Genomic DNA, 24,835 nt, shown 5'->3' on the forward strand with positions numbered 1-24,835 from the left:
CCCTTGGGCCATACAAATTCCTAATGAATGACTAATGAAGTAGTATTGTTTAATTAAATGCCTTCTTTTTGGAGATAATACACACTGATAACAAACGTACAGTTATTCAATTATATATATATATATATATATATATATACATGCATGCATGTATGTATGTATGTATATATATATATATATATATATATATATATATATATATATATATATATATATATATATATATATATATATGTGCATGTATGTATCTATCTATCTCTCTCTCTCTCTCTCTCTCTCTCTCTCTCTCTCTATATATATATATATATATATAGAGGGGAGCACCCCGGATATGGAGGTCCAGGGGTCCAAAGGCCCTGGCCAAAAACGCATTTTACACTCATAAAATACTACTCCAGGTAAAACTTATGATCATAAAATAACCAACATAATCCTTTGAAAAACTTACCAAAAATGTTTAACTTTACTTCAATAATTTCACAATATTAATAGTCATATTAATTTGTTCTCCAATACTATTGATGCTGAAGTTATTTCATGTGCATGTCAGTGTTCACATCGTAATTAAGTCACAATAATTTGTCAACTTTTGCAGCAAATATATTATACTTCTCTCTTTTCATAACAAATCTGTAAAATAAACACTCAAATGTACCAACTATATACAAATAATCCCATACATTCACTTGTCTTATTCACCAATGGACACAACCTGTTGATATGCCAGTCGAGCTCTTTTTTCAGTTTTGGCAAAGATTTCTTCAGCCTTATTTTTTGTCATCACTGAGTTTTTTGGCGATTACTGTAATTTAGATGTTTATTGCAGAGGTCACAAAATGCGTTCAGTTTTCTTATAAACTGACCAACTAAATTTCCATCAACTTTTTGCTCCAGCCATTCCCGTTGCCATACATTTTTTAAACCTTTATCTAAACTTTTCGTGTCATGCTCTCTCTTGGGATGCCATTTTTTGCATGCATGCTTCTTCTTTCCATTGCCATCAGTTTCCATTACACGAAGATTCATTGGATGAATTTAAACCTTTGACCAATCAGAATACTCTTTACAAGTCGTGTGCTAACTAATATATGGAATGAATAATTTACAAGGGTTGTTGCGGAATGGGACTGGACAGACTGTTTTTAAAAATCTGGATTGGAGATGAGATAAAAAACGGACTATATCAAGAAAAATCTGATTAAACTCAGTAGAAAAGTTGAATTCCGCTTTAAAACGGAGAAAAATCATGTCTGCATATTTTCAGCTGAATACGGCAACTGATGCTGAGGATATGCAACTTTCAAAGGTTGTAACACAACACTTCTACATTATTTGCAGTGATGAAAGACTTTGTGTAAGCAGATGAGACAAGCATGATGGGAACTAATAACATATCAGTGTAAAAACTTCAAACTTATTTGCAATATTCTTCCAATGAAATATGTACAGTGGAACCCCGCTATAACGCGCCCCGCCATAACGCGAATTCGGATAAAACGCGGTCATAGCATGGCTCCCGAAATTTCGTATATTCATTCACACATGGAGAAAAAAAATTTGGAGAAAAGTAAAAAAAACAAAACAAGAAATTAACTTCATTTGGGCATGAGATTAGTTGTGACTTTTAAAATAATATGATCGTGGCATGGTTCCTGAAATTTGAAATTCATTTACGTGTATTTTTATCGGACCGTGAAAATATTTGTTTAACGTACGAGAAATAGTGTGTAAAACGTTTATTATAATTTGGTGGAAGAATTCGCTTATGACTTTTAATAATAAACGATCGGAACTTAACAATTTATCCAGGTTCTTTAAGTGATTTTGGAGAAGTGATCGTGTAAGAATTCTAAAATAATACGATATATATAACGTACGAGAAATAGTGTGTACAACGCTTGGCTTCTGAAATTTATCAATTTGAACAGGTTGTGGTGAAGCTCCGTATTCTACTTTAGAAGAGAAAACTGGTTTCATTAGGTTTTTGAATTGTTAAGCTGAAGTAAACATTATCGGAAGTGTTACTTATTACGGATCCATGAGTAAAGCCAGTAAATCGTCTTTGTGATTGTCTTCCATGAATTCTGTATACAGTCGTTGCTCAAACAATAGCCGACATGGGCTTCTTATTTAACTGCAATCACAGCCAAGCAGCAGACAAAGCTGTGGTTGATACAAGAGTCGCACAATTTAATAAACATCAAAGGACGAAAGCCGCCAACATGTATGCTGTGCTTGGCGGTGTGATCAAACAACAAACAGTTGAAAGTAAATAATATCCACTTTATTATCTGTAAATTAAAAGGGTATGAAATTGTACATCCGTTCAGCTTAATTTTGTTTTATATAAAAAGTGATTTGTAACCATTGCAGGCCTTCATTACTTAGTTATCGAGCTTTATCTGTGTACGTTGTTTGCTTATATAAAAAAATATTTTACTGTTATGGAAAAGCAAGTTCAAAAACGCAAGTCGTTTTCTGCTAAAGAGAAACTGTATGCCCTAGATCAACTAAAGAAGGGCAAACAACAAACTCAGCTTGCCAGAGATCTAGGAATCAGCGAGTCCACTTTGCGAGGGTGGAAAACAGATGAAGGAAAGCTCCATAGTCTACCCAACATTCTTGAAGAGGAAACTGGTTTACAGCGTAAAAGGGTTAAGTTAGCTAATGACAATGTCCTAGATTCAGCTTTGTACCAATGGTTTGTACAAGCTCGCTCAGAAGGTGTTCCAATTTCTGGCCCAATTCTGAAAGCCCAAGCAGAGAAATTTGATCGCCGTATCAATGGAGATGATTCCAAATTTAAGGCGAGTAATGGCTGGCTAGACAGATTCAAGAAAAGGCACGCTATCAGCCAAGTTCTTGTGTCTGGGGAAATCCACTCCGCTGACAAAGAGGCTGCCAATTCCTACCCGATTGGGCTTAAAAAGTTGCTGGAGGACGGTTGCTACACAGCCGACCAAGTTTACAACTGCGATGAGACTGGTTTATGTTATAAAATGTTACCCGATCGCACCCTTGCAACCAAGACTGACAGTCACAAACGAGAAGGTTTCAAGAACAGGAAGGACAGAGTGACTCTCTTATTTTGTGTTAACAAGTCTGGCAGCCACAAAGTCAGACCTCTGATGATTGGAAAATCGAAAGCTCCCAGATGTTTTCATCATGTAAATATGAAGGCACTTCCATTTCAGTACACTAACAGCAAGAATGCTTGGATGAATAGCTCCATATTTGACGACTGGTTTCACAAAACATTCGTTCCAGATGTTCGGGCTCATTTACGAAAACTCAAGCTGGAGGAAAAAGCTCTCCTCCTGCTGGATAATTGCCCTGCCCACCCCCCAGTGGAAAATCGTGTCAGCAGTGATGGCAAGATCAAAGTTTCGTACCTCCCGAAAAACACTACGTCAGAAATCCAGCCACTTGACCAAGGCATAATTTCCGTATTTAAACAAAATTATCGCCGTGAAATGATAAAGGGAATGGTAGCAGATAATAACGCATCCGTCGACACATCATTGGCATTACTCAACTTAAAAGAAGTATGTCACCTTGGAGGTAAAGCCTGGAATGCTATCACTGCACGCTGCATTGAACGATGCTGGATAAAGGGTCTTGGGCCTGCATTTACGCCCTCGACATAAAATGATAGTGACGATGAGCTTGAATTTACAGGATTCACTGAAGACGACGTACGTTTAGCAGAAGAAGCACTCAAAAAATACGAGCACAGTCATCATGATATCCTTAACTGGTATTCAGTAGATGACATCTGCCCTATATACAAACACATATCAGATGACGAAATTGTTACAAATGTCAGCAGGAAGAATGAAGCTGCACAATCAGAACCTGAAACCAGTGACGATAATGATAATGATGACGATGGCACCCCAACTCCCCCACCAAAAGTGTCTGAAGCAGTAGTACATTTAGAAGCAAGTTTAAGGTGGCTGGAAACACAAGATGTTGACAGCGTCAAAGTCCTTCAATTAAGAAACATTCTTGACTTTGCTAGAACCCAACAGTTCGCGGCAAAGAAGCAAACGCCATTGGATATATTTTTCAAGAAATGATGAAATTTAAATTTGGAACCACACTGACTTTGCACTTTGCGCAACGATTAATTTAGCACTTTTCACATGTTTCTTTTGATGTTCACAAAATCTGAAATAAAAGTTATTTGCACGCTGAAATCATGCGCTGACTGTTAATTATTCTTGCAGTTGTCGCATATGATAAAATTTTAGCGGTATGAAATTTGTACAGACACCGTATGTAGACCCGGGAATAGCTGCATGCAATGACCGTACGATATCAGACGGCAAGTAAATGGTTTCAATATTTTGTTCATCCTATATTTTACACGACGAATTCAGACTATTACAAAATTATTGAATATTTTAAATCTGTACGATTTTCAATGAAATTACATCCATTATGGATGAACTGCATGCCACGACGGCACGGTAGCATACGGTGTTGATACACTTTTCATGATATAGCGATAGTCTGGTATTATCAGTCAATCTGTATTATCGTTCAAACAAATAAAAATTAGTAAATGTTTTTAATGCACAGTAATAACCTATAAATATATTAGCCATCGATTATTTTGAATATATCTTAATTAATGCATTCCAGTTAATATTCATCTGATGATAAGCCGACTTTTGATCATTGTACATGTATACACGTATATGTTCTCGGAAAAAAAGTTAAATATTGTAAAACCCCGCATTAACGCGACCCCGCTTTTAACGCGATCCGATTTTATGGACCCCGATCATCGCGTTATAGCGAGGTTCCACTGTAATATTAACAAAGTTTAATTCAGCAACAAAAGTAGCCATGAACTCCTAGCAATAGACTGATGATAATATTATCCTCAAGTTTCAGTTAAATGCAGCCACTGATGAGGAATATATGTGGCTTTCAAAAACTTGAACATAAAACTTTAATTCTGTTCACAATGTTTCACAAAAGGTTCAGGCAATTGCAGCCAATGATGTCCATGATATGGACTTTAAAAAGCTTTAATGCAAACTTTGAACACTGTTCACAATGATACCAGAGCCTATAATATCACAACATAAACTTTACACCTATAGTCTGATGTAGAAGACATGTGACTTTCACAAACTTAAACACATAGTTTAACATTGTTGATGTCACTGACATTGCTGCTGGAAATGTGACTGCTATGCTTACACAGGTGAAACAATAAAATCATATTGTAACACCCCGTGTGTTATATACATAAAAAAGACCAGAGTTCAAGACTTAAAAATGCTTTTTATAAATAATAAGGCTGAGACAGAACATGCCTTTCATAGTGACTTTATATCAACAAAGTGTTTGTCACAACAATATCAACTTCTGATAATATAGAGCAGTCTTGTGTGTGACAGTAACAAATTCTGACATAGTAGCGTGATCTCAATGAAAAAGAAATAATTTTAGTACTAGTGTACTTGAGCAGTGTGGTGGAAGATAGCAGTGGCTTTATAAAGAATTATATAATAATTCTTTAGCATTTAAATTCAACAGCAAAATATAATAAATCTATTTAACATTTCTCATAACAATTTCATTCAGTTTGGGGATTTTGAAGTGCCAAGTTAATATCGGTTATGTAAAATAAATAATTGATGGTTTTAGAATACATCTCCAAAATTCTTTTCTACTTAGACGTTCATACTTTGCCGCTCTGAAAGCTATCTGCCAGTGCACTGTCTGCACTTGTATTTAGAGACTCCTATTCACATCACATGACCTTAGTTAGCCAATCAATGTTTGTCCTTCTCAGGGTTAGCCATGGTGGTAACCAAGTCAACTGTTCAAACTGCATGGAAAAATCCCTCTGAACACAAAATTTAGACAGACTTAAGTTGTCCTCTCAATGTCCGTGGTGTGAGTTTTTACTTTTAATCTTATTTATATATTCATACCTACGATTAAGTAGAACTGAATGAAATGGACAAGTGAATTTCAATGCAAATCGAGCGCAAGTACAACATATTGATGATGCAATGAGTCGTAACACGGTTAAAAATAATCCCTATCAAATGCATACTATTTTGCACATTAAAGTAAAATAACAAGTTCTACATAACCAAGAACTTACAGTAATGATCAGTAACATTAGTTCTAACTTATTGTTCAACAAAAGTCTGACAAGAGAAATGTGATTCTTCGGCCGGGCACATTGATTCCATCACTATCCTGCATCTCCACTGTTTCAGTAACAAAACTCCACCAGATGGTTGAAGGCACTGATTTATGGACTAACATCATGTTTCTGGCTTTGATATTCCAAAATCATGGATGGTAAGATAATTCATTTCCTAAACTATTCATGTGAAATTCCAGCATGATACATGCATGGTCCAACATGGAAATGAATATGGCACAAGAACTGCTAGCATGTGAACTTCTTTCCACTTAATGCTGATGTTCCAGGGCTTGTAAAACTGCTGATGTCTTTAGATGAATTCCTTGACAAATTCATTAATACTCATGACAACAGTGTGACATTATGCGCACCAGAGCAGGGTTTTATACTCACATTTAGTATAAAACACAGAGTACATATTTATAAGAGATGCCGTTGGCGATCTAAACAATGGTGAGTAGGTGGCATTCGCTCAGGAATGGAAGAAGTAATTCACACGTGGTTGATGTTTTCAGTGACAGATAAAAATGACATCATCAAATATGCCAAAGTCTCGTAGGGCGAACATCATCTAACATCTCAACATTTAACATCAAATAATCTTCACACATTAACTGGACAATGTTTGTGCATGCAAAACTACATTCACAATACCATTAAGGTATTACAACATAGTGAACTGCCTCGTGTTTTTCTAACTTTGTTTCATGTTTTTACATTATCATTATTAGTATTACTATTGGAAAAGGAATGTAGTTCTTAACAGTGCCAAGTATTTTGGTTTGTTGAGTTAGGTATTACAATATCATATACTTGGATAATAAATTAGATATTTGGATTTTAACTTCTGAAGAGGGGTCGTCAACTATTTGGTTTTACCCAGACAGGTACGTCCAGTCACCATGTGACTTACTTATATCCCCCATTTAAATTATATGTCATATTTGTGATACTGATGGAGTTTTTACATCCTGATGGGATCATTTTTAAACAGAAATTCTGGATTGCATATCTTGATAACTGACCAATAATATTCCAGAGTTATGTTTAAGAGGTAATAATACATAGTGTAAGATTAATAATGTAGTCTAAAATATTGCTTAGCCTCTAAAAAGGCATAATTGCACAATTCATTCACAGGCACTGCACTTACCAGCTATGCCACCAACATCAAACAAGGTGGAGAGATCAGCAGAGACTTCTGCATTATAGTTAGCTGAAGACAGAAAAGAATGCTGATAAAATCTATCAAAATGGTGATATATATATATATATATATATATATATATATATATATATATATATATATATATATATCATTTAGTCATAGATCTATAAAAATGGACAGAAAGCATGCATTTCTACAGATAGTCACAGATCTATAAAAATGGACAGAAAGCACACATTTCTACAGACAGTCATAGATCTTTAAAAATGGACAGAAAGCATGCATTTCTACAGATAGTCACAGATCTATAAAAATGGACAGAAAGCATGCATTTCTACAGATAGTCATAGATCTATAAAAATGGACAGAAAGCATGCATTTCTACAGATAGTCATAGATCTATAAAAATGGACAGAAAGCATGCATTTCTACAGATAGTTATAGATCTATAAAAAAATGGACAAAAAGCATGCATTTCTACAGTTAGTCACAGATCTATAAAAATGGACAGAAAGCATGCATTTCTACAGATAGTCATAGATCTTTAAAAATGGACAGAAAGCATGCATTTCTACAGATAGTCACAGATCTATAAAAATGGACAGAAAGCATGCATTTCTACAGATAGTCACAGATCTATAAAAATGGACAGAAAGCATGCATTTCTACAGATAGTCATAGATCTTTAAAAATGGACAGAAAGCATGCATTTCTACAGATAGTCACAGATCTATAAAAATGGACAGAAAGCATGCATTTCCACAGATAGTCACAGATCTATAAAAATGGACAGAAAGCATGCATTTCTACAGATAGTCACAGATCTATAAAAATGGACAGAAAGCATGCATTTCTACAGATAGTCACAGATCTATAAAAATGGACAGAAAGCATGCATTTCTACAGATAGTCATAGATCTTTAAAAATGGACAGAAAGCATGCATTTCTACAGATAGTCACAGATCTATAAAAATGGACAGAAAGCATGCATTTCTACAGATAGTCACAGATCTATAAAAATGGACAGAAAGCATGCATTTCTACAGATAGTCATAGATCTATAAAAATGGACAAAAAGCATGCATTTCTACAGATAGTCACAGATCTATAAAAATGGACAGAAAGCATGCATTTCTACAGATAGTCACAGATCAATAAAAATGGACAGAAAGCATGCATTTCTACAGATAGTCACAGATCTATAAAAATGGACAGAAAGCACACATTTCTACAGATAGTCACAGATCTATAAAAATGGACAGAAAGCATGCATTTCTACAGATAGTCACAGATCTATAAAAATGGACAAAAAGCATGCATTTCTACAGATAGTCATAGATCTATAAAAATGGATAGAAAACATGCATTTCTACAGATAGTTATTGATCTATAAAAAAATGGACCATGGATAATCATTAAATTAAAAAAATGGACAGAAAGCGTGTCTTTACTACAGACAGAAATTGTATGCCTTTCCTGCATTAAAATCTCAGAAAGGAATTGTCGATAAAACCTGAAATTTCAAGCATGAAGAAAGTACATGAACTGTTTTGAATTATAGACGATTTCATTGGCTACCATCCTTACCCAATGTCTTCTGACACAAAAAATTATCTTTTTTTACATGTGTGGTATATACAAGAGGTGAGTATTATTGCTGTGTTCCATTATTAAAATTTAAATTTCATGCTGACATCTGAATGGTTTGGTTATATTCAATATTAATCATATCTGAGTGTCATGGTTTGATGTACTTCTTGTGCCTGAAATTCAAAACACAAAAAGCTTCAGCGATGAATACAGACAACAAAAACACTGCCATTTACCTAAACTGATAATGAACAACGTAACTTGTCCAATCAGAATGGGATTAAAAATTAAAAATGTCACTGTACATAATGGTAGATGTTTTACAAATATAGTAATCTATTAAACAATCTTTGTTTTGAGAGTCACAATACATATATTAGATAAAGGGATGAATGCATTCAATACCAGTATATCAATTAAAGGGGTGAATACATTTTATACAAATATATCTAATAGATAAAAAGGGTGAATGCATTTACTACTAGTGTATTCTTTTTATAAGACATTTTTCATGATTTGTATGGGTTTAAGCAATCTGACCTACATGAGAGCAATGGTCTTAAAATATTGTCACATAGTTAACACAGGGCAGATTCAAATGATTTTCAAACATTAATTAAATCATAATAAGAATACAAGTTTATGCCATTATTTCAGAATGGAATTTCTTACTACAACCAATATCAAGAAATATTCATGAGAATAGTAGAGTTAATGTAAACAGACATTTTTTAAATGAGGCCAGTTGGGATGAGTGAGAAACAATTAATATTTCATTTTAGATCAATAAAGGTACCAACATGACCACACAGATGTACATTTTATTTATGTCCCCTTAGTTATAACATAAATGTATATATATATATATATATATATATATATATATATATATATATATATATATATATATATATATATATATTGATTATTACTTACCTTTGCCTTTTATTAATTAAATGATCTTGTTTCTATTCATATTTATACTACAAGTGTTTGCACTAATTTTGTATCAACATATGCATTCATAGTTGACTTTGAATGATTTTACAAGCTGGTAAATATGAGAGAACACTTTTGCAAGGTTATTCTTTTGTCAGTCATTATCAGCATAAATATCGAAGGTGTGGGCATAAGCCTTAACTTCTAAAGCAAGCTGACTGAGAATTATTTAGGCATATAGTATCCCAGTCTGATAATCAATAAAACAAACATAATCTCCTTTGATTTGCACAACCACTGGCACTATAGTATCAACAATTAACTTTAAAAGAAGTCACTTCTGGCAGGTGTTTAAGACAACTCAATTTTAATCACCCATGTTTCTTAATGAACCTCATTTAGCACGTCTGAAAATTAGGGTCCAAGAATAAATTACCAATCATGAGTGACTTAAAAATTTGGATGCAACTAACAATTTGGATGCAACTAAAAATTGTTCAGACAAAAATAAAATGAAGTGTGTCTGAAAACCAAGTGAAGTGCAAACCAAGGTCAAAGATAGTAACTTGCCATTTTTCAGTGACTTCTGACAGTACAGAAGGCAAAGTGATAAACATGTTGATCTACTTACTGATTGTCTTTGATTTTTACTCTGATGTGGCACGTACTATGCATATGGACAAGACAGACTGATGGAGAGAAAGCTCATATACACCTACATCAGTTAAATTCAAGCTACAGGGTCCATAAACATTGACTCAGCATAAGTGAAGACACAAGAAAATGAGACTAAACGGTTGGTTAACAGTTTGGTGAGGGGAAGCAACTTTCACTGATGCAGACGAATTTTAAATTTTTCTGGTCCAACACAAATATTTGTGTAATAGATTTAAATATTAATAGATATTATATATGTGGAAGTCATTTAACATGAATAAAATAACTATGGACTTTTAATATAAATCAAACTGAAATGCGGTAATCACAAATACATGCATCAGAAGTTGAATTGCCTCCCTTTCAGGTTCAAATTAAGTGTATCCCATGCAAGCAAATATGCATGAACTCAAGGTTCATTGCTAAAATTACACTTATAAACCACTGGAGCCAAACTCGTAAAATACTTCTTCATTCCATAAGACAGCAAATTTGACTGTCAGCAGACACTTCATCAATAGCAAAAAAGTTACAGTTGGTATGTGGCAAATGCATGGTCCTACAAAGTACACTATAGCCAAATCAATAACTTGAAGAAAAACAAAGGAAAAAAGTGAAGAATAAACAAAAACCTAAAATATGTGCAGTTTATTAGAAATGTAGTTATTTTCAAATGTATCAATGTAAATTCTGAAGAACAGTCCACAGATCACCCCGAGATAAAACTCTCGAGTTGTCTACTGATTTTGACAGGAAATCAGGCTGAACCTTCATGTGTAATGTTAGTGTGATGTTGGCGCCTTCACCATATTGTAATTAGCTATCAGCTTGTGTCATCATGTGTTTAATTAGCTTGTGTCACCATGTATTTAATTAGCTTGTGTCATCATGTGTTTAATTAGCTTGTGTCACCATGTGTTTAATTAGCTTGTGTCACCATGTGTTTAATTAGCTCATGTCACCCTGTGTTTAATTAGCTTGTGTCACCATCTGTTTAATTAGCTTGTGTCACCCTGTGTTTAATTAGCTTGTGTCACCCTGTGTTTAATCAGCCTGTGTCATTATGTGTTTAATTAGCTTGTGTCACCCTGTGTTTAATTAGCTTGTGTCATCATGTATTTAATTAGCTTGTGTCACCCTGTGTTTAATTAGCTTGTGTTACCATGTGTTTAATTAGCTTGTGTCACCATCTGTTTAATTAGCTTATGTCACCATGTGTTTAATTAGCTCATTTCACCATGTGTTTAATTAGCTTGTGTCACCATGTGTTTAATTTGCTTATGTCACCATCTGTTTAATAAGCTTGTCACCATGTGTTTAATCAGCTTGTGTCATCCTGTGTTTAATCAGCTTGTGTCACCATCTGTTTAATTAGCTTATGTCACCATGTGTTTAATTAGCTTGTGTCACCATGTGTTTAATTAGCTTGTGTCACCGTGTGTTTAATTAGCTTGTGTCACCTTGTGTTTAATTAGCTTGTGTCACCATCTGTTTAATTAGCTTGTGTCACCATCTGTTTAATTAGCTTGTGTCACCATGTGTTTAATTAGCTTGTGTCACCTTGTATTTAATTAGCTTGTGTCACCATGTTAAACGACCATGAAGCCTCAACAGTTCTCAAAATAAAGACAGCTTTAGTGCTGAATATAACTAAGTACAATAATTATAACAGCTCTTTATGCTTTCGATTTTGTTCTGAATGTCCTTGTCATTGAACACAAGGTTTAACGGTCCTGTATCAGGAAAACATAATTTGGACAATTTAACATTTGAAAGGTGAAGATCAGTATGACCTGACTTTTACATGAAAGTTTTACTCTGTCATTGACCGTATCTTTTTTATGTTAACTTTAAAAACATGGATTCCCTAGGTTTTATGGATTTATAAGTGGGTTCATGCTTTATTTAGATGTGGAAATACACTGACTTGGAAAGTGAATAATGAACTTTTGTAAGAAATACTTACTATTATCATTTATATAATTGGGCAGCCAAAATAGGAAGGTATAGCTGACAAGCTTGGCAAAGAAGAGACATAAGGAAAACTCTATCACACCCTGAAAATAAAGGAATATCATGGAAAACAGAACAAAAACTTCTGCCAAATTGAAAACTACTTAAGTGATGATGTTTTACATGAAGAAAACATTCTTCAAAATGACAAAGTAAGGTTCACAATAAATACATGGACATAATATAAAAATGATTCAAACAAGAGACCCAGGTGGTCTGATACTGCTGATGTAAACTTAATAGTTGAATATATCACTGAGCAGGCTTTTGTATTATAATAGGAACACAACTATTGTGAACTATCTCACAAACTTGATATGATGTCAATTTTACTAATATAACTACAGCACCCCACCCCCAATTCCCAAGGATAATGGCATAAATAATATACATACTCCCTTGCTTATAATCATGTCATCCAAGAGTTTTAAAAGTTAAGTTTACAAATAAAGCTATAACTAGTGATTTATAATGTCAAATGGCTTTCACACAATCAAATTTTACTTCATTTTTTTAAAGCTATGAATTATTTTCTCTTATTAATTAAATTTTGACCTGTTTCAGGAGAAAAGCATGTTGGGGCATTTTTTTATTATTCTTAAAATAAAAAAATGGAAAGTATTAATTCCAAATAAATTCTGAATAATGGCAATGAATATATGAAATCTAATAATGGCAATGAATATATGAAATTTAATAATGGCAATCAATATATGAAATCTAATAACACAATGAAGAATGCACATCATATTGTTAAGCACAGTGTCAAATGTTTCAGGCGTTTCAACATGACAATACAGGCAGTTGTCAATGTTGTTGTTGTAGGGTTTAATGCCATTTTTCAGCACAAGATAAGCTATACATGGTGGCCAGTATAACTGGTGGAGGAAGAACCCTGGAAAACCCAGGGAAGAACCACCGACCCACGAGAAGCTACTGGCAGGCTTTCCCACGTACCCACGCTAGCCGAGCCTTGGACTCGAACATGCGTAGACAGAGGTGAGATGGCAGTGATCCGGAACAGTGAGCACTTTAGACCACTCAGCCACTCGGGGCCCCTTAGGCAAATGTTTCAGGCGTTTCAACATGGCAATACAGGCAGTTGTCAAACTATTTCCTCAAATATATCAAACTTGTTAAGAATGTCACTTGTGGTAAGGCTTTTAGACATAACTGTCTGCAAATAACTTAATCAACTTTGATGGTTTTTACAATAAATATGTTCTTATTGGAGCAAAATTAATATTATATAAAAAAAACAACTATATGCTATGAAATGTATATAAATGTGTACAGTAATTCTGACCCTTAATTTACACCATTTCATACAGTAGATGTTAACCTTCATTTATATATTTTCTCGAACAAAATTTACATTTTATATTTTTTTCTTCCATTATAAGCTACAAAATTATTCATTTTAATGCTTATGGTTGTTATACTGAAATTTGTATGCACCTTGTACTTCCCTTCCTTTCCTATGGAGAGGACACAGGTATGTTAAAAGAAAAACGAGTTCCTCAAAGGAATTGATGCTTTAATTTCTGAAAAGAATTTCATGGAATCCAACCAAAGTCTGTTTCTTCTTTTTACTGGAACCATATTTTATATTCTTGAGAAACTTCAACAAACCAAATACATAATCAAAACTGTTTTCCTATACTGAATTAACATGTTCACAAGATATCTGTAAGTCTAGTACATATTGCCTTGTCATTTCCTTAAATTAAAATTCCTTAATTTCTGAAAGCAATGTATTTGGAATTTTGAGAAAGAAACAATAGGACAGGCTTTGTCCCATCAAACCAGGTGTTGATTGTGCATCTCACATTCTTCCCGAGGTCATGAATAGAAGATCAGTGATCTTGTCTAAGATGATGTCAATATTTTACCACATGCTAAGTTTGGTTAAATTGAAAGTAATATTTTGGGGAAACTAGCAGAAATGTGAGCGATTTCCTCACATATATGTACCAATGCCTCCCCTCCATCCCTATCCAATCCCCCTACTCCATGATAAAGAAGAATATACGGTCAAAAATGTAGATAGTAGATAACTCTTCTGTGTAAATTTAATAATTTGTCCACTTGCAAATATGATGATGATGACAACAATAAGTACTAACCAATCCATCACAGACCACAAGTACTAACTAATCTATCACAGACTCCAAGTACTAACCAATCTATCACAGACTGCAAGTACTAACCAATCCATTACAGACTGCAAGTACTAACCAATCCATCACAGACTGTGACAACAATAAGTACTAACCAATCCATCACAGACTGTGACGACAGTAAGTACTAACCAATCCATCACACACTGTGACATCAATAAGTACTAACCAATCCATCAGAGTGTGACAACAGTAAGTACTAACCAATCCATCACAGACTGTGACAACAATAAGTACTAACTAATCCATCACAGACTGTGACAACAATAAGTACTAATCAATCCATCACAGACTGTGACAGTACCGCTCTGGTGGCCTAGTGGTTAGAGTGTCCACCTCAGATGTGGGAGGTCATGGGTTCGATCCCCAGCTGAGTCATACCAAAGACTTACAAAAATGGTACTAACAGCTACCTCGCTTGGCGCTCAGCATTAAGAGGTTAGTGTTAGGACTGGTCGGCCTGGTGTCAGAATAATGTGACTGGGTGGGACATCATGCTACATGTCTGCGGCATGATGCCCCAGTGCTAAACATCACTATAAACTGTCACACTGCAGATATCGTAGCGATATGACTGAAAAATTGTTAAAGCTATGTTAAAAATCCAAATCACACACAGACACACACAAAGACTGTGACAACAACAAGTACTAACCAATCAATCACAGACTGCAAGTACTAACCAATCCATCACAGACTGCAAGAATGATGACAACAGTAAGTACTAACCAATCCATCATAGACTGCAAGTACTAACCATTCCATCACAGACTGCAAGTAATAACCAATCTAGCACAGACTACAAGTACTAACCAATCCATCACAGACTGCAAGAATGATGATAACAATAAGTACTAACCAATCCATCACAGACTGCAAGTACTAACCATTCCATCACAGACTGCAAGAAAAGTTGCACTAATAAAAATCTGCCTTGTATTAAATACTGATTAAGTCATATAAGGCAGTTACTCTAAAAAAGTCAAGGGAGTACAAAGATTTCACAGGATGTGAATCTTTAAAAGATGACTATAATAATATGTACCAAAGTTTCTTGTCACATAAAATGATGCATTCCATTCATCTAATTCCTATACATATTTTCTTGTACAATACACAGTCAACCTACCAAGAGTAACATATCACAATATACAATGTACAATAATTAATGTGTAAAGTTTATCATTAAATAAACATACTGATTACTACTTCCAATTGCAGTGGTCAGAAATGGCCTTCTGATTAGGCTAGGATGTATATAAGTCGAGCATTGATGAATCAATGTGATCATAAACACAAATATCTAACCCATGTTAGTAAAGCACAAAATGTAGGTCACAGTAACCTTCTTTGATTTCAGGGGTGTTTCAGCAACAGATACATCTATTTATAAAGTTTCACAACAGGAACATAAAAGTACCCAATGAAGAGATTTTAGCACAAATTTTCAACAAGATCACATGAAGAATGAAATATAGTTGTAAACAAAATTGCATTAGCAAAGTGATTTTTCTATATGCACATCTTTAGGTGATGACCATAATATTTACCAAGTTTGCCACCATTTTCAAAAAGAACCAACAAGATATCAAAATAAGTCTTTCTGATGAAAGCCCCATTTCAAAACAACCATCAATCCTGGAGGAGTAGCAACAAAAATATCTTCAAGATGGCCACCATGGTCACCATGCTGGATATTAGATCAACCAGATATCATAAAAGGTCTTTTGCCAAAAACCTCATGATGATAAAACCATTAATTTAGCAGGAGCCTCAATAAGATTTTCACAATGGTCACTACAGTATGGTGTCCAAATAGTACCATTTTCATAAAGTATCAACTAGATGCTGTGATAAATGTGATAAGTGTAAAGGTTCACTAGAGTTATGAGGAGTAATGACAATAAATATGTGCTAATGGATGGATGGGGGAAAGATATATCACAGATAACAGGCCAGATTATAAGCTCTTCTGATCTAAAACCAGATGAGATAAAATTTGCCAAGCAAAGTGTTAGTGTGTGCATCTTCAGATGAGGATTATAATATTGCACCCCGTTTCATGACAATCCATCAACAAGAGTCCCTCATGGGATTGATGCTCAACTTGTAGAAACCCAAGACTTGACTTATCTTCTTTCAAACTACTGGGTATGTGTGTGTGATTTGGAATTTTAATTTTTTCAGTAATATCACTATAATGTCTGCAGTGTGGCAGTTTATAGTGATCTCTAGCACTGGGGCATCATGCTGAAGACGTGTAGCATGATGTCCCACCCAGTCACATTATTCTGACACCAGGCAGACCAGTCCTAACACTAACCTCTTAATGCTGAGCACCTAGCAAGGCAGCTGTTAATACCATTTTTATAAGTCTTTGGTATGACTCAACTGGGGTTCGAACCCACAACCTCCTGCATCTGAGGCAGATGCTCTAACCACTAGGCCACCAAAGTGGTTTCAAACTACTGAATCTTGAAACCAGTTTGGACATTCTTGTGCAATGAAAACATTTTCAAGATGGCCATCATGGATTTAAGATCAGCACCTTTTTGACTTAGGACCAACAATACATCACATAAAGTGAAAACCCCATATCAGTATGTTCATTCATTAGGAATACCAACAGCAAGATTTTCGAGATGGCTGTTGTGCTGGCCATATTTGGACCAACTAAGCAACATAAGTCTTCTGATGTAAATCTCATGAGAATATTACCTTCCATTCTGGTGGAGTAGCAATAACAAGATTTTCAAGATAGCTGCTGGATCTATACTATTTCCATTGGGACCAACAAGACATAAGAAGTCTTTCAGTTAATACTCCCAGTCAACATGACAATCCATTCAGATGGAGTAGCAATAACAAGTTTATCAAGTTTGCCACCATGGCTGCCATGGATGTCAGAGAGGTCAAATTTTTTACTAAGGACCGACTTAACATCGTAAGTCTTGTAGTGTAAACCCCATGATGATATGATTATCCATTCTGGAGCTGCTGTTGTGGCAAAATAGGATGTCCAATGGGTGTGCTCAAGACCACCTAGACCTTGGAATGATTGTTTGTAAAATTTTGTAGCAAGATCCAAGTAGTTTATTAGAAGTAGCAATAACAAACTAACAGACGATGGACACCAGACAACAGATGAAAGGCTATCACATAAGCTCTTCTACAAATAAAAACTGATTTATAGCATATGAATTGAGAACTATTTCTAACTGCACTGAATTTCATTTACATGTGACCTTGCTCACAATTGTACCCATCTAAGATTTTGATGATTTATCTCCATGTACCATTTTTATGCAAAATTAGATCCAGAATACAGTCTCAAAAACAGTAACAAACTTTCAGCCAAAAGATCACCTCATTATTATGTGTGGATCTTGCTTGTTATTGAGTATGTGTGGATCTTGCTTGTTATTGAGTATGTGTGGATCTTGCTTGTTATTGAGCATGTGTGGATCTTGCTTGTTACTGAGCATGTGTGGATCTTGCTTGTTATTGAGTATGTGTGGATCTTGCTTGTTATTGAGTATGTGTGGATCTTGCTTGTTATTGAGCATGTGTGAGATCTTGATCATACATGTCTACATTTCAAGTCTAATCAAAACTGGATCAATGGTATGGCCTCCAGAGATGTAATACCGTCATTGTGCTAAAAGGAAAAAAGAAGCAATAAAATCTCACCATTTCATACATTGTTGGCTCAAACACCCTGCACCTGAAAAAAACTTGTTTATGATCCAACAGAAGGTGTAAAAGTATATTAAAGCTTGTTCACTCCAACTATGAATCCATAAATTTCATTTGCTTGGCCCCTTAGGGGTTTAATCTATAAAGAATTTACCCTAATAGAAATTATTTATCTGGCTACATACGGGTATTCTGAGAGCTGAATAGAATGAAATGGCCTTTTCCTCTCCTTTTGGAATCAGTGGTAAGTTGGAACTTGAAGCCTCCTGAAAAAAAATATCAAAAAATTCTGAAAACAATGTAAATAATTTTTCTATTGATATGAATCAAAATGAAATTAAATATTCCAACTCTGTTTTCTGACAGAAATTAAACTTTGGTCAAATTGTGGGTATTTTAGCATGCAGTATATGTTGTTTGAGAGCACTGTCATGATGAACAAAACATTACAGGAAGTCATAAGGCCCCTACTTTATAGTGGTGAATGAGGAAACAACTGATTACCTTAGGCATGAAATTTTCAATGTCTGCGTTCCATTTCTTATTTTGAACTTGTTAAAAATTATAACGGCTTTGATGTCATCAGGAAATAGATAATAAATATTTCAATAAGGTAATATACAAATACAAAAGAAACAATTTTTCCTAGCATTTTTCATTTAAAAAGCCTCAAATTTTTTACTGATGTACAAACAAAATTGTACGAGACGCCTCAATGAACAAAGGCATTTTTAAAAGTACATATTCTTTCATTTTTGAATTTTTTTATATTATTTTACAATTCAAAGCTATGAACTAAATATTTTGTATGCGTCTTCTAGGAATGTATTCTACTTTTTCAAAGTGAATTTCATATTTCAATCTATATCAGATTCATATTTTTGATATCAACTCATGGTTACACTTTATTACACTTTATCTAGCATTGGAAAAAACTAAGACAGTACACTTGCTGACCAGACACAAATGGTAGGAATGAGGAATGCCAAGTTGGGAAACAACAATATCCTCCACCTTGTACAAGGACAAACAAATTAGCACAGAAATAAAACATATTTCATAGGTAACATATTCATGAAATTATAGAATAAGTACTGCCTTCATGATAATTAAGGCATTCTATTTCCAACATTCAACAAATTTTAAAAACAATTTGTGGTCTAACAAAACATCATTTCTGCAAACTTATAACATGCTCCTTCCCAACAGAAGTGTTTAGAAAGAGATTCTTTATAATTAACAATTATATATACATGTAGGTCCCAATCAATATACAGAGGAATGCCAAATTTAGTCAAAATCCAACATATGATAAAGTAAGGCTGCGGAAATAAATTCCTGAAGACAATCAGGGGGTAAAATTGCAGTATGTCAAGGAGACAATCAGGGAGCAAAACTGCAGTAAACAATGTCACGAAAACAGACAACCAGGGGGCAAAACTGCAGTAAACAATGTCAAGAAGACAGACAACCAGGGGGCAAAACTGCAGTAAATGATGTCAAGAAGACAATCAGGGGGCAAAACTGCAGTAAAAATGATGTCAAGAAAACAGACAACCGGGGGTAAAATTGCAGTATGGCAAGAAGACAGACAATCAGGGGGCAAAACTGCAGTAAACAATGTCAAGAAGACAGACAATCAGGGAGCAAAACTGCAGTAAATGATGTCAAGAAGACAATCAGGGGGCAAAACTGCAGTAAACAATGTCAAGAAGACAGACAATCACAGGGCAAAACTGCAGTAAATGATTACAAGAAGACAAGCAGGGGGCAAAACTGCAGTTAATGATGTCAAGAAGACAATCAGGGGGCAAAACTGCAGTAAACAATGTCAAGAAGACAGACAATCGGGGGCAAAACTGCAGTAAACAATGTCAAGAAGACAGACAATCAGGGGGCAAAACTGAAGTAAACAATGTCAAGAAGACAGACAATCAGGGGGCAAAACTGAAGTAAACAATGTCAAGAAGATAGACAATCAGGGGGCAAAACTGCAGTAAACAATGTCAAGAAGACAGACAATCAGGGGGCAAAACCTCCGTAAACAATGTCAAGAAGACAATCAGGGGGCAAAACTGCAGTAAACAATGTCAAGAAGATAGACAATCATGAGGCAAAACTGCAATAAACAATGTCAAGAAGTCATACAATCAGGGGGCAAAACTGCAGTAAATGATGTCATGAAGACAGACAATCAGGGGCAAAACTGCAGTAAATGATGTCATGAAAACAGACAATAAGGGGGCAAAACTGCAGTAAACAATGTCAAGAAGACATACAATCAGGGGGCAAAACTGCAGTAAATGATGTCATGAAGACAATCAGGGGGCAAAACTGCAGTAAATGATGTCATGAAGACAGACAATCAGGGGGCAAAACTGAAGTAAATGATGTCATGAAGACAGACAATAAGGGAGCAAACTGCAGTAAACAATGTGAAGAAGACAGACAATCGGGGGCAAAACTGCAGTAAACAATGTCAAAAAGACAGACAATCAGGGAGCAAAACTGCAGTAAACAATGTCAAGAAGACATACAATCAGGGGGAAAAACTGCAGTAAATGATGTCATGAAGACAGACAATCAGGGGGCAAAACTGCAGTAAATGATGTCAAGAAGACAGACAATAAGGGGGCAAAACTGCAGTAAACAATGTCAAGAAGACAGACAATCGAGGGCAAAACTGCAGTAAACAATGTCAAGAAGACATACAATCAGGGGGCAAAACTGCAGTAAATGATGTCATGAAGACAGACAATCAGGGGGCAAAACTGCAGTAAACAATGTCAAAAAGACAGACAATCAGGGGGCAAAACTGCAGCAAACAATGTCAAGAAGACATACAATCAGGGGGCAAAACTGTAGTAAATGATGTCATGAAGACAGACAATCAGGGGGCAAAACTGCAGTAAATGATGTCGTGAAGACAAGGGACAAAACAGCAGTAAATGATACAAATCAATTTCATCCAAGGTCTCATCAATGTAAAGCTTTGAATGAAACAATCATGGATAAAGTTATGCAGCAAAAATTCAAGTCAAGAGGATGGACAAATCAGGAGGCATAACTCCTGTAATCAATGTCCTGGAATGATGGAAATCAAACTCAGGTTTCATTTTCTATGATATAAGAGGTTCATTCTCATAGGTAAAAACTACCCAATACTGTGACATTTTAATCACTTAGGAGCCAAAATAAAAATTTATATTTGTCTATTGTACATCTGATTAAGACACATCAAACCCATTTCAATCCCATCTGTGAACCAGCAAAAATGCATAAAATAAGCTGAATTCTGTATTTTTGTCCGTATCTGTTCTGACAAATCTTTTATACAACCTCACACATATGGAGATTTAAATAAATGAATTTGTCTTTCTCAAAACAAAATTTGAGGAAAATCTGACTGGCTACACATTTTTATCTTAAATATTTGATACAAATTTGTGATTTATAAAACCAGGCATTCACTTTTGAGTAGTGTTTCATGTTCTAACTCTGTGGTAATCATACTGAGTTAAATACCTGCATCATCTGTTACATCCTGAATATTTAACTCAAACTGATTCATGCTGAAATCTGCCTTCTTTGATGTTCTTTTTAAATAACACATGATCCAATGTTGGCATTCAGTCACTCCTCATACTCCTGACACACAAGACTGGTTTCATCAATATAATGCTGGATACCAAATTATTGAAACATTGAACAATTCTCAGTAAAATTTTCAAGACAAAACCAAACTGTTCATGGAGCAGTCACATGATAACTATAGGGTTCTGCCAGCTTCACTGAGCAGGCCCTCATCAGTCAGAAATTTTCTTTCCATTATACTAACAGGAAATCTTCACGCAGACTGACTACTTTACTAAAGCCATGAAAAAAAGTAACAGTTACCTACTTGTGAATCAAGGGCTTTCAGTGCATCAAGCTATGTAAATCTAATGGCATGACTCTAATACAAAATGGGATATACTTACTCATGCAAGCAAAACCATTTCTTCTGTTTCCCACCCCCCACAATTAATGTCATTCTGTAACACTGGTTACTTAACAGAAGGATAGGAAAAAGTAACATAATCAATTATATGTAATTTGGTTATGAGTGTGATATAGAAAGAACTAGATTTGTGAGGTCAAAATTTTAGTCTTCCTCTCATAAGATCATAAAGCTACAGTCAATTTTTTTTTTAAATACAGGAAGCTTCATTTTTGCAGACAATAGGGTAAGTTTAACATTCATCTGAAAGAGGGACCAGGCAGCTGAAAACTTGGACAAGGATGCAATCACAATCACAAAATTTTGCAATGACATTCAAAAGAAAGCTGTAATGTTAGTAAGCAGACAGTGAAAGTAAGCAAGTTTCATTGCCCTATCTTAAGGATCATTTCAGAGAATGTGTGTAAAAGGGGTTTTAAAAAAAAGATAGATCAGTGACCTTGATTTTGAAAATAAACACTTGACTGTGATACATGAGATTCCACCAAAATGTGAAGCATAAAAGCCTACCACGGTTCATCCCAGTAATTCAAAAAGATTTTCTTGATATAAAGCAGAAACAAAAGAATCCTGAAAATATTGACCTTTGACCTTGTCATTAAAAAAAGACTTTCAATGTGCAGAGTAACACATCTTCATGTGAAAATATACAAGTGCAACAAGCTTCATTTATTAATCTTCAGTAGCTATAAAATTAGAAGATAACAGGGCAAATGTAACTGAAACCTAAACAATTGATCCATGACACAGACTTTGATAATAGGACCTCCAATGTGGTATGTGACACATCGTTTAGTGATGATATACAATTAAATGAAATTTCATCCCTTCATCTCAAATGGCTCTAAAGTTATCAAGTGGAAATAAAAGCATAACTGGAATAATCAGCATACAACACCATCATATTTACCTTGAGGACCAGACTCAATGTTCTAAACAACACACCTGCTAATAAACACACACACACCAAATAAACCCATCGAATTTACTCTCAATGTTGTAAACAACACACATGCTAATAAAGACACACCCACACACGTCAAAACAAACCCATCAAATTTACATTTTGGGCAAAACATGTTGCCAAGAGTGAAGATAGGATTGTGGCCACATTCAGGTGTTGTTTTGTGAAGAATATGTAAATATATATATCGGTGACTTATGGATAATAAACTGTAAATTCATGGAGCCAAACTGTGGAGTGATATTAAACCAGGATACAAGTGGGAATAACAGGATTTGAATCAGTTTCTATTATTGTTATTTCATTTAACATTTTATTATCATCATGAGAGTAGTGTTATGGGGAATGTGTGAGTGTATCCATTATTAGTGTTATATGTCAATAAATGTAATATTATTTGTGTACTTTCTGTTGTTTGTCTTACTTTTTTGAATGATTATCACCTGTCCCAGTCACCTACTCCTATCTAACTAAATGTTGGGGAGTTTGTGACTATATATATATATATATATATATATATATATATATATATATATATATATATATATATATATATATATATATAGACGCTTACTTTCATCCTTTGATCTCAGACATTTGAAGATGTAACTATATACCGGTTTTAATCCTTAATCTCAAATGGCTTTTAAGTTATTGAGTGGAAGGGAAAGTGTGCAAGAAAAATAAAATATTGAGCCATGACCTCAGTCCTGAAGGTAGTACCCTAATGAGGTGTTTGACACATCATCTAGTGATGATATGCAAGTATACCAAGTTTCGTTCCATCAAGCATCTTTAAAGTTAATAGACCAGAAGGGTAAGTGTGACAGAAACAAAACTGAGCAGTTACCTTGCCCTAGAAGATAGCAACCCCAAGCCCTATCTGGAGAATATAACAAGGTCATCTGTATAATACGAATCAGCATAATAAATTCCATTTGTCAACCTTTAAAAAAATTTTAAACCCCTGTTTAATTATCAAATCTGGACTGACTTGGCTCAATAGCTTGAAAACAATCTTGTTATAAAGTATAATGGACAGCACAAAATAAAATGAGTTTCCCAGAAGACAATTAACATAAAATACCAGTTTGTCAATTTTATTCACACATGGCTGCAGGATGGTTTTTGAGCTCTTTCCATGCATTATGCATTTATTATGTATTGTACTGAAAACAATCTACCAAAACACAGCATATTATTTTAAAAACTTGTCTGGCTGACCTACTGCTTTGAATGCAGAGCCTAGTGAGTGTTAAATATATCCTAGCAGACAGACTGACAGATACATGGATAGGCAAACAATCACCATGAGGGAGGGGAATACAGTCTAGCATGGTGAAAAAAATGAGCAAATTGCAAAAACAAAGCTTATCTTAGTATAATTATCCTCTTTTGTCATCTACGTTAGGCAAAAGCTGGATACAAGCAAGATGCAATCTACCAAGA

General features: G+C 34.7%; 1 protein-coding gene across 3 annotated transcripts in view; it reads right to left on the reverse strand.

Moving 5' to 3' along the window:
- LOC149794344 (glucose-6-phosphate exchanger SLC37A2-like) overlaps positions 1-24,835 on the reverse strand; it is a 79,765-nt gene that overhangs the window by 17,624 nt on the left and 37,306 nt on the right. For all 3 annotated transcript variants that reach the window (XM_089968494.1, XM_089968495.1, XM_089968496.1), the window contains 3 exons: positions 18,608-18,688; positions 12,500-12,590; positions 7,332-7,394 (listed from right to left, as the gene is read on the reverse strand). In XM_089968494.1, coding sequence (XP_089824620.1) covers positions 7,332-7,394; positions 12,500-12,590; positions 18,608-18,688 — 235 coding nt within the window. The remainder of the gene's footprint in view (positions 1-7,331; positions 7,395-12,499; positions 12,591-18,607; positions 18,689-24,835) is intronic.

This window comes from Sinohyriopsis cumingii, chromosome 8 (assembly GCF_028554795.1).
Source record: "Sinohyriopsis cumingii isolate HCF-2022 chromosome 8, ASM2855479v2, whole genome shotgun sequence".
Lineage (NCBI taxonomy): Eukaryota > Metazoa > Mollusca > Bivalvia > Unionida > Unionidae > Sinohyriopsis > Sinohyriopsis cumingii.